We start from the raw sequence: 12001 nt of genomic DNA, 5'->3' as shown, positions 1-12001 counted from the left end.
ATCCCTTTCACTCAAGCAGCAGAAATTATTTTGTACCTTTAAATGTAGTAATAGATCCCAAAGCACTTTCAAACATTAGATGAGTATACACTCTGCACTTGACAACTTCACCCATCAAACTTTGCCCCTCCATAAATCCCAGCAGCTGATCTGCACTCCCCACATTTTACTTCTAGATCTCATGCTCCCCAGTCAGCCACTTCTGGGCTCTGGCATTAAATTGCCACCCACTAATCCACAAGTACTCTAGCTTCGCAAAATCTAAGGTTGGCAATCTTACATCAGAGATGCTTGGAGTCCTCAACTCACTCACCTATGCACTTTAAAGCATAAAACTACCCTAAACCAACAGTGACTCACTGTTCCTTCCAGTCCTCAACAGCTTTGCACACTTACTGAACAACTGGTGTGCATCCCATCCCACTTGCACTTGCCAATACATCACAGCAACTGTTCCTTTTGTGCCCAGTTTCATCCTCTATCCCAATTGCTATTTTCACTGCCTAGCTAACATCTTGTATTACCATTTGCTACAGGGGAATTTGGACAGTATTACACAAATCCCAGCATCTGGCTGGACTCAACCTTCCTAACTGCCCTCACTAAACTGGAGTGCTCCAGCTGAGCTTCCTCGAGCCCCAGCAAGACTGAATTTGGACTGACCAACATATGGCTGAAATCTTTCAAGTTTTAAACCACAAAACACATTAGACCAACTTGTTGTCTATATACTAGATCTTCACACCAGCTACTGCAAATTCAATTCCTTTCCACGGAGGAGCAAATCTTGGATCTTGCGCAACTTGAACAAATCAGAAATGCCTTAAAACCAAAACCCTCAAAAAAATCCTGCCTTGGATGGGTCACTACATTCCCCTCCCACCCCTTTCATCCCTGCCCTCTACAATCAGCTTCCTAACTCCCCATTCCCTGCCTCCAAAAAACAAATTGTTCACAAGTTTCCACCCTGCAATAAAAACAATGCCATGCTTAGCTCAAGGTTTTAAATGAGCATTTTTGCAGGACAAGCAAGGAGTAAAAGAAACAATTGCATGAATGGTGTAAATTGTACAACTGTTATACACTGTATACTATAAAGCAATTTGAACAATGAGTACACAACTTAGTTAATTCATAATGTAATAAAAAGTGCTTGGATATGGAGGCAAAAAAAAGCTCAATCAATCCTGCATTAAGGTGACTACAAATTCATAGCTCACTGTAGGCTAATTTTAAGAGACAAAAAAGCCACAACCAGTCCCATCCCTCTTCAGTGTCTTTCTCCCCCTCTCCCCACCACCCCCACCCCCTACAACCAAATAAAGCCAACACCTGCCTTCAGCCAGAGCACTACCAACAGCAGCCACATGGTCTGTGACCCAATCTTCTCCAGAACCCTAATGCAATCAGAATAAGTCACCCATCACCTCATTTCCCCATTATTTGCCAGAGAACAGGTAAATTGGTTTTACATTTAACTACACAAATGCACAAGTGTTTCAATCATACTGACTACTTGTAACAAAGACCAAGTACTTTGTGTCTTTCAATTTATGTGGCAAATTACCAATAGTTTCTGTAATTTTTGGAATAAATTAACTAAAGCTGAAGCCTTTTCAAAACTCAGACTCCAAAAACTAAACTAGTTCACAGAAGGAATAGAGTAATGAATTAACCCAGCTAGAATTTGGTATTCAAAGAAGCACTCAATGTAGTCCTCCTCACACTAGAACAGATAGCTCAAGTACTCTTGTTACAAATAGCAACATAGCTTAAAACATTGCAAGCTGTCAATACCCATCACCTTGATGCACCAGTGTACTTGGTGTATTACAGCCCAATATACTCACCATCACCTACATACAACTTTGGATTATAGTCTTAGATAACTTACAGGCCTGTAGACCTTTTTGGCAAGTCCAACTGGCATTTAAGACACTGCACATTATATCAAGGCATCACTTCAAAGGGGACATGAATGGTGCTTCCAGTGATCACCACCAACCAAACAATACCACTGCAATGATAAATCAATCCTCCAAAATCAAGGCTGAAACATTCATGGGGATGCAGGTAAGCAGAATACAAACTAACAAAATGCTGACAATAAGAAAGGGAGGCAGGGATGTAGTGAAGCATGCCTTGGAGCAATTACAGCCTTTTGTGCAATGGAGTGCTCTTTTGCACCAGTAAATTTTGCAAGTCAGTATCACCTCAATGGTGATCATTTAAACAAGGTCTCAAAAGACTCGAATATTTTTTGGAGTAGCTGCTGCATTCAGGTGACTATTTCCTCAAAGTGAAGTCCACATCACTTAGAGCAACAAATTCCAAATCTTACTCAGTGCTATCCCAGTCATTGCACTAGCTGGAGCAACACAGGGAAGTCATTCAATATTCCACCTGGGAGTGAAGTAGAGAGAAAACAAAAAACTTTCAAAAGGCTAACAGGCATCAACATTGCCAGCTCCAAATAATACAGGCAATCACAGCAAATGTACAAGATGGAATGCAGCATCACTAGTATAACCCAAGTGTGGGTCATATATTCCCCTTGAATCCATTATCTAACTCGTTAACTGCTGGTGGATTGAAGTATCATTGCAGCTTTCCTCCCCAACACAAGAAGTGTCCTCTTACCGATGCCAGTCCAGGCACACTCTTCTCCATATTGAAGAACTCATTGAAGTCAAAATCCCCGAGCGTTGGTTCAGGTAGAACTGCTTCCTGAGGAACTTCTTGGTCAGCTTCTGGTGCAGGAACTGTTGGTATATCTGCCTCTTGACCACCATTACATTCTACACCTGGAAAAACCATGAAATCAACTTAAAATTTAAGTTTTAATGTAGCATAACTGAAATGAACAATTAATTATGCAATCCAACTCTTCATAGAACTGAAGCAAAAGCACAACTCTAGCGGTAGAAGACAAATCCTTCGGCTGCATTTAACCAATGATTTAGAAACAAACAGTAGAATACCTTCTCAATTTTCAGAATAAATTTTAGCAATTTGGGTAGATGAAAAGTATCAAAAGGTCACTGGTGCCCATTTGGAAAATGGGCTGTCCAATTAGGCCTCAATCTTGGTTTATCTTGCATCTAGCAATCATTTGAATAGCCAATATCCATCTTCACTCCACAACCAGGGCAGTCTAATGTCCCTGTCATTAAGCAAGTACTGGGATTCATGAATCTAAGCCATTAATTTTTCTGCCTCTTCTCAACTCTAGAGTAAATTTTTCTTGATCATCCCCCTTGTCTCAAAATTAGTAACATTGTCAGTTGCTGCATCTACTGACGCTTCAACATGCCTTCTCTAGTCTGTAGAGACCTGAACTATAGAGTGCTCCAAGTGGGACCAAAACAGTGCATTGTAAGATTCAGCATAGCCTTTGCAGACTTAGAAATAAACAAGTTTCAACAGATCATTCAGCCCAACTCGTCTGTGCTGGTATTTACCTTTCAGGTGAGCAAATTATTCGGATCACACAGCTACTGTGTATCCAGAGACCATCAACTCGCTCTGCTTCATGCTCCTTGCCAACAGAGGCAGTTTTACAGCACAGAAACAGGCCCTTCAACTTGTCATGTCCATGCTGGCCATAAAGCACCTATCTATTCTAATGCCATTTTCCAGCACATGGCCCGTAGCCTTGTATGCTATGGCATTTCAAGTGCTCAACTAAATACTTAAACGTTGAGGGTTCCGGCATCCACCACTCCTTCAGTGCTCCAGATTTCAACCACCCTCATCCCAAATCCCCTCTAAAGCTCGTTTAAAATCTTTATTACCAGTTTTGGCCTCAATGACTGACCATGGAAGTTGCCCAACAGCCTCAAAAAAATAATCCCTCCCATCACAATTATGTCTTGAATTAATATTTTATGCCTGTGGTTCCTCATCCTTGAGCCTACAACTACTACAGTCTGCTTTCAACTGTCAGATCCTTTCATTACATGTTACAGCACAGACGGAAGTCAGTCCATGGTGCTTATACCAGCTTCTGAAAAACTGTCCAACTGGTCCCATTGCCCTGTTAACAGACAAATTTCTCCTCCAATTATCAAATTGCCTTTCAAAAGTCTGCTTCCACCACCCTTACAGGCAAGGCATTGCAGGTCATAACTAGCTACATTAAAAAAAAAAGTAATTCTCCCATATTGCTTTTACCAATAATTTTCAGGTCATTTTATTCAGGTTACTGACTCTTGCCACTGGAAGAAGCTGCTCTGTATTTACTGAACTGAAACCCTTCTAATCTTGACACATAACTGAAGTTCCTCAACCTATTCCAAAGCATCTGCATCCTCCAAGGCCTCAACATCCTTAAAGCGTCATACCCAGAATAGGATGATACTCCAGCAGGACTGTAACCAGTGTTAAATAAAATAACTTTGTTGCTTTTGTACTCCAAGCTTCTCAACGGAAAAAGACAAAATGCCTTTTACAACCTTTCCAACTTATCCTGCCGCTTCAAAGACTTGGCTATGTACACCCTCAGGTCTGCTACTGCATTCCTGCAAATTTTAATATTTTGTTTTTACTGCCTCATTCTTCCTACCTTGTAAAACACTTCCACTGTTCTGGCTGGCTATTGTGGAAATATGGCTTTACTGTGTATCCTAATGGGTGGGCATGATCAAAAACTAAGTGTGGGCTCCACTCAGTTGTAGCACTTATACTTTAGTTTGGACTAGAGCTTGCACCCATAACCCGAGACCAGAGGAGGCAATCTTGGCTAAAATTTCTGGACAACACTGAAGGAGTGTTGCAGTTGAGATACTGTCTTTTCGATGATATGTTAAAACAAAGTCTCATAATTCAAGTGAATGCAAAGAACCCCATGGCACTAAGCAAAGGAAAGGGGTTTGCCTCTGGTCCTGGCCAATATTTAGCCCTTCAAAATTATAAATTAAGATTTCCTGGTCACTTACTTAATGGCTGTTCATGGGACCTCTACTCCAACTGGTTTCCATGTTGGCCCACACTTCAGCATTTTTAGAAATGCTAATTATTTTTAAGATGCTATATAAAACACAGGTTAATTCCCTGAAGAGAGTTACCTTTAATAACTAATCACTATGGAACAATGTCACAATTGCATCCATTGAGAAACATGCTGCACTTGAATCAGTATTGCTGGAAGGGAGACAGTAATATCACTGGACTAGTAATGGAGGCCACAGGGACAGGTTCAAATCCCACCATGGCAGCTGGTGGAAGTTAAAGCTAGTCTCATGCCATGAAATCATCAATTGTCATAAAGATCCATCTGCTCACTAATGTCCTTCAGGGAAGGAAATCTGCTGTCCTTACCTAGTCTGGCCTACAAGTGACTCCAGACCTGCAGCAATGTGGTTGACTCTTAACTGCCCTCTGAAATGGCCTAACAAGCCACTCAGTTGTCAAGGGCTATTGGGGATGGGCAGCAAATGCTGGTCTTGCCAGAAGCTTCCACATGCCATGAAAGAAAAAAAAAATAGACTGCAACCACTGCTGCTCATTAGCAGACAGCAGTGAACAATTAAACAGATTGTTTGAAGTTAAGACTAGTCTCTGTATTGAAGTGAAGTGTAAGTGAAGGTCGTACAGCTTTTTCCATAAGCAATGCCTCAAATGAACAATTAGCTTGCCATTGATGCCAAGATCTTACCAAGGTAGGCCTACTAAGTTGCCCAAATAGCTTAACAGGTTTATCCATGACAGGGAATACACCCAGGTTCAAACTCCACTTCGATAAGGTTAAAGACCTGAAACTTCAAATCCATTTCTGATGCTACCAGACCTAGAATATTCCCAGCATTTTTAGGATTATATTACAGATCACCAGCATGGACTGCATTTTGCTTGTCCACTTAGTACTTACCTAGTTAGGGAGAATGGAAAATCTGGCCATTATGCTTCATCCCAATTACTGGCCAACTATCAGTACTGGGAAGTGCATTTGTGTGGACAAGATTGCGCTCACCTCCCATGGTTAAACAGACTGTTAGGTCAGTTCATAAATGAGCAATAGTCACTTGGGGAAGGCAAGTGAGGCAATGCCAAGTGCAGCAAAATGGAGTCATAGCCGAGCAACAAATCAACTGAGAAAAGATCGATCGAGAAAGCAAAGTAAAAACTTGTTTAAACATCCATTTTTTGTTATTGGATTGACAGTCTCACCAAGCAGACATAACTTTTTCTGAACAGGATTGTTGATTGCAACTAAAGGTTGAACCAGACAAAATAATGGAGTGGTGATTTTGCACACTTTCCCCACCCCAATAGATTGGAATAACTCTTCAGAGGCCAATACTCAATGTTAGCCAAGCGTTAGAACTGCCACTGTTATTTATAATGAGTCTTCAGTTTTGTACTGCGAAGATTTCATATCTTGTACTCCCTTGCCTTGGCATCAATGCCATGTGTAATAAACTAAATTTGGCAACTCACTAATCCCCATTTTTTGAAACCAGGCAGTCTCAATTAATTAATTCTTAAATTTGGTAGGCAGGAGTAAAAGCTTGTATTTATGCACATCTTTTCATGAATTAATGTACATGCAGTATCCATTAGTCCAGCAGGTGATGCTGTGCTTACATCTCATTAAAAGGCACAAAATATGGAGTTAAACAATGATCTTACAATATGACTAGCTTCCCAGATTGCAAAGTTGCAAAGTATTAACACCTACCTTTTATCACCCCGCGCCCACCCGCCGCTCCAACTCAAACTTTCCTTGCCCAAAATAAAGCTTAAAAACTACAAAATTCAATGTTTTATAGCAGTTAAATTCATTCATTGCCTGCAAGTTTGTTTGAAAATAAAAACGACTTGCATTTATGTAGCACCGTGTGACCAACGTGTCTCAAAGCACTTCATAGCCAATGAATTACTTTTGTCATAGTGTAGCCTCTCTTGTAATGTAGGAAACGTGGCAGCCAATTTGCACACATCGAGCTCCCACCAACAGCAATATGACAAACAGATAATCTGTTCTTGTGATGTTAGTTGAGGGATAAATATTGGCCAGATCAGGTTAACTCCCCTGCTCTGCTTACAAATTGTGCCATGGGAGCTTCAACATCCATCTTAGTGGGCAAATGGAGCCTTGGTTCAACATCTCACCTGAAAGATGGCACCTCCAGCAATGCCAGCCTTCATTTTTTGCTCAAGTACTAGAGTGGGGCTTCAACCCAGAACCTTCTGACTCAGAAGCAAAAAGCTATCAACTGAGCCACAGCTAACACAAAAACCATTTTCAATGCCCAAGAGCATGGGCTTGGAGAGATTCTGCTGCCCAGAGCAGAATTTGAGTTGTGCAATCTGAGCATGTGCAGTACAACTAATTTCCTCAGGATGAATTACATCCCACAGAGATGAGTAGAGCCTACTGGATAGAAGCACACCCATTTGTCCCACCTGGTTTTTGCTCCACATGAGCCTCCTCCCACCCCTCTATTTAACCAGATCAGCATATCTATTAACTTCTCAAACATTGTATGCTACTTGTCTTAACGACTCCTTGTGGTAGCAAGTATCAAGCTTCATCTAAAGAGGTTTCTTCTGAATTCCCTATTGATTTTTTGTGGGCATAACACAAGGTCTAAAGATGCAAGTATTAGAGAAAGGATGATAAAAAAAGGAATGCAGAGTAGTTCTGTCATGATTTAAGGGATGCACTGCAAGCTCTCATTTTCCCTGCCACCTCCACCTACTGATGACACCTTACCCTACCACTTCTCACCTGAAAAATGGAAAAAGGGGAAAATTAAGCAAACACAAATAAACCAGGAAGTTACAACAGAAAAGCAAGACAAGACAACAATATGAAAACAGACAAGCAAATGATAACTTTCTGGAACTTGGCACATGCAAGGCAGATTGATTTGTTACCCATGAAAGGTGTGAGCCAACAGTTCATGGAGTACATTTTATGCACTGTGATAGCAATTTTTCAGTGATAATTGGGTTATATTACATGCCAAAACATGCATCTGCTGCCCAATATAGCACTTCCCATTTACATGCAACTCCACAATCTCCACTGGGCAGTTCATCAACATATTCCCAGAGTGTCTGAATACAGGAGAAATGTACTTTGACTTACGACATTTGCTCACCTCATTGGCAGTTCTAATGTAATTGCTTCCTTTATACATACACAACTGTAACTGAAATCTAAAAGCCTTCTTGTCACCATATTTAATGCAACAGCTTGCTTAACAATGATAGTATCGTGCTGCTGATTAATACCACAAAAAGGTGTGGTCAGATAGAGCATAGGAAAAGCCAAATTTAACTCCTGCCCCCAAATCTGACATGCATCTCCCTGTTCTACATTGCTGGCCAAGAAGCTTGCCCACGCTCCAGCTAAGCCCCTTATTTACCCTGTTTAGGAGTATACTTCACCTCAAGGTTTTGCCCCATCAAAATTATGCCATAGAAAGTAACCTAGCCTCCTACACCCAGAGATTAAAATCCAAGGCTCTGGGGGAGGGAAAGTGACCAAATTCTACCAACTATCAAACCATATTTCCAAACATTTGGACCTGCAGAAAGAATTTGAGCAGGGATATGAAATGTTTTTACAAGTTAGACAGAGGATAAAGAAAGCTTATTAATATCCATGTTTAAAATATACACAGTCTTCCATGTACTCCATTCTAACTTCTAGGTTTGACCTCAAACTACTTTTATTAACAAGCAAACTTGCCTTCTTTAAGAGTTTCAGATCGTTTCCTCCACCTCTTAGGTCGCCTTGGATCCTCCAATAGTACTTTATCATCAAAGCCAGTCAGCTCAATTGTTTCTGACTGACTGGTGGGGCCAGCAGAGAACCATTCTGGCTCCTCTTCAGTGTATGAATCGCATCGTCTGCGCTCACCAAAAATACGTTTACCGTCACCATACTCCCTCTGCAAAAGGAAGGAAGAAAAAAATCTTCACAGTTGAGTGGCTGGCATTGTTACCCTCCTTGCTCCAAACACAATTTGAAGAAAATTAACTTGAAGATTTGTAGATAGATTTGCTAGTGCTGTTGGGAGTGTTTAAACTCGTGTGCCGGGGGACGAGAACCTGAGAGGTAGTTCAAATCGGAAGTAAGCTGATAACAGGAAGTAGAAAAGCAGGTGAAATTAGAAGGCAGGCAAAACAAAAGGCGAGCATCACCTAGAAGAATGCAGAAGAATGTCAAAAAGACAAAGTTAAGGGCACTCTATCTGAATGCAAGCAGCATTTGCAACAAGATAGAGGATTTAAAAGGCACAAAGCTAAATGGATATGATCTAATTGCAATTACAGAAGTGTGGCTACAGGGTGATCAAGACTGGGAACTGAATATTCAAGGATATCCAGACATTTAGAAAAGGACACAAAAAGGAAAATGAGGTGGTGTTGCACTGATAAGGGATGGGATCAGTACATTAGTAAGGGAGGATTTCAACAGCAGAACAAAAAATGGTGGAATCTGTTTCGATGGAGCCAAGAAACAGCAAACATTGGTAGGAGCTGTTGAGGCCAAACAGTAGTGGTCCTGTGAGGCATGGTATTATTAGAGTAGCACATAGCATGGGTAATACAGTAATCATGGTGATATCAATCTGCATATAGACTGGGTGAACCCAATGAGCACTAATGCTGTCGAGGATGAGTGTGTGTGTGTGTGTTAGGGATGGTTTTCTAGAGCAATACATTGAGGTACTGACTAGAGAACAGGCTATTTCAGATCTAGTATGCAACAAGGACAGGCTAATTAATGATCTTGTCGTAAAAAAATCTTAGGGATGAGTGACCATAATGGATGATGGAACTTGACATTATGTTTGAAAGCAAGTCAGTTCAATTTGAAGCCAGGGTATTAAAATTTGAACAAAAAAGGAAATTAAAGTAAGAGGGGCAAATTGGCTGAGGTGGATTGGGAAAATACATTAAAGGTATGACCGTACAAAGGCAATGCATAACCTCCAAAGAATTATTACATAGTTTACGCAACTATCCATTCCTTCAAGGCACAAAAAACCCAAAAGAAAAGGCAGTCAACCATGGCTAAACAAAGGCAGTTAAGGATTGCGCAAGATTCAAAAGGCCTATAAAGTTGCCAAATACAGCAGTAAACCAGAGGATTGGGAGGATTTTAGAATACAGCAAAGGAGGACCAAGAAACTGATCAAGAAAGGGAGAATAGAATATGAATGCAAGCTAACAAAAACAGACTGTAAAAGCTCCTATATGGAAAAAGGAAACATTTGGCTACAGCAAATGCAGGTCCATTACAGGCAGAGTCAGGAGAATTTATAATAGGGAAGAGAAATGGCAGAAAAGCTAAACAATTACTTTGTGTCTGTCTTCACTGAGACAGATAGAAGAAATCTCCCAGAATTAGAGATCCAAGGGATTAGGGAGAATGAGGAATTGAAGGAAATTATTAATAACATTGTATTGGAGAAATTAATGGGGCTGAAGGTTGATAAGTCCCCGGGACCGGATATTCTACATCCCAGAGTGTTGAAAGAGGTAGCTCAGGAGATAGTGGATGCATTGATCATTTTCCAAAATTCTATAGATTCTGGAACAATTCCTGCAGATTGGAAGGTAGCAAATGTCACCCCACTATTTTTTGCAGTGGGGGAGGGGGAGAAAGACAACAAAGAACTACAGACCCGCTAGCCTTACAACACGAGAAAATGTTACAATCTATTCCAAAGGATGTGATAAATAGACATTTGGATAATGATTTGATTGGGCATAGTCAACACGGATTTATGAATGGGAAATCATGTTTGACGAACCTGTTGGAGTTTTTGAGGATGTTACTAACAGAATTGATAAAGGGGAGTCAGTGGACGAGGTATGCTTGGATTTTCAGAAGGCTTTTGATAAAGTCCCCCACAGGAGCTTGGTTAGCAAAAGTAAAGCACATAGGATAGGAGGTAATATACCAGCATGGATTAAGGATTGGTTTAACAGGCAGAAAACAGTAGGAATAAACGAGTCACTTGCATTGGCAGGCTGTGAATAGTGGGGTACCGCACAATGATTTGATGTGGGGACCAACAATATTTCCAAGTTTGGGGATGACAAAACTAGGTGGGGATGTGTGTTGTGAGAAAGATGCAAAGCAACTTCAAGGGGATTTGGACAGACTTAGTGAGTGGGCAAGAACATGGCAGGTGGAATATCATGTGGAAAAATGTGAGGTTATCCACTTTGGTAGGAGGAACAGATGTGCAAAGTATTTCTTAAATGGAGAGAGGTTAGAAAGTGCAGATGTACAAGGAGACGTGGGTGTCCTGGTCAATAAATCACAAAGCTAACATGCAGGTGCAACAGGCAAATAATGCAGCAAATAGTAGGTTAGCCTTTACCGCAGGAGGATTGGAGTGAAGGAGTGAAATCTTGCCTCGATTGTATAGAACCTTGGTTAGACTGCACCTGGAGAACTGTGTGCAGTTTTAGTCTTCTCTTAGGAAGGATATTATTGCCATAGAGGGAGTACAATGAAGGTTCATCAGACTTGTTCTTGGATTTGAGAGGAGGATGGAAACAGACCGTCTGGAGAGATATTGGGGAAACTGGGCCTGTATTCTCAAGTTTTGAAGAATCTCATTGAAACCTACAAAATACTTAAAGGGTAGATGCTGCTAAGATGTTTCCCCCGTTGGGGAGTCAAGAACCAGGGGACACAAATCTGAATAAAGGTGAAGCCAATTAGGACAGAGGAGGAGGAGAAACCTCTTCACTCAGTTGTGAATCTTTGGAATTCTCCAGCCCAGAGAGCTTGCCAAGCTCAGTGAGTAATTATGTTTAAAGCAGAGATTGACAGATTTGAAGGCGGAAGGAGGAAGAGAAAATAATTTATTGGGGGGGGTGGGGGAGGGAGAAGAGGGAAGACAAGGCACTCAAGTGGATCAGCCATGATCGCACTGAATGGCTGAGCAGGCTCAGTGGGCTGAATGGCCTACTCCTGCTCCTATGAACCTATGAAAGGCTGTATCACCAAAACCCAGAGCATTTC

General features: G+C 41.1%; 1 protein-coding gene across 3 annotated transcripts in view; it reads right to left on the bottom strand.

The window, feature by feature from the left end:
* eif4enif1 (eukaryotic translation initiation factor 4E nuclear import factor 1) overlaps window positions 1–12001 on the bottom strand; it is a 79629-nt gene that overhangs the window by 42405 nt on the left and 25223 nt on the right. For all 3 annotated transcript variants that reach the window (XM_068055393.1, XM_068055394.1, XM_068055396.1), the window contains exons 6-7: window positions 8702–8903; window positions 2641–2804 (exon numbers count right to left, since the gene is read on the bottom strand). In XM_068055393.1, coding sequence (XP_067911494.1) covers window positions 2641–2804; window positions 8702–8903 — 366 coding nt within the window. The remainder of the gene's footprint in view (window positions 1–2640; window positions 2805–8701; window positions 8904–12001) is intronic.

This window comes from Heterodontus francisci, chromosome 23 (genome assembly GCF_036365525.1).
Source record: "Heterodontus francisci isolate sHetFra1 chromosome 23, sHetFra1.hap1, whole genome shotgun sequence".
Classification (NCBI taxonomy): Eukaryota; Metazoa; Chordata; class Chondrichthyes; order Heterodontiformes; family Heterodontidae; genus Heterodontus; species Heterodontus francisci.
The sequence above is the reverse complement of the archived record's forward strand: the minus strand, read 5'-3'. Positions and strand labels throughout refer to the sequence as shown.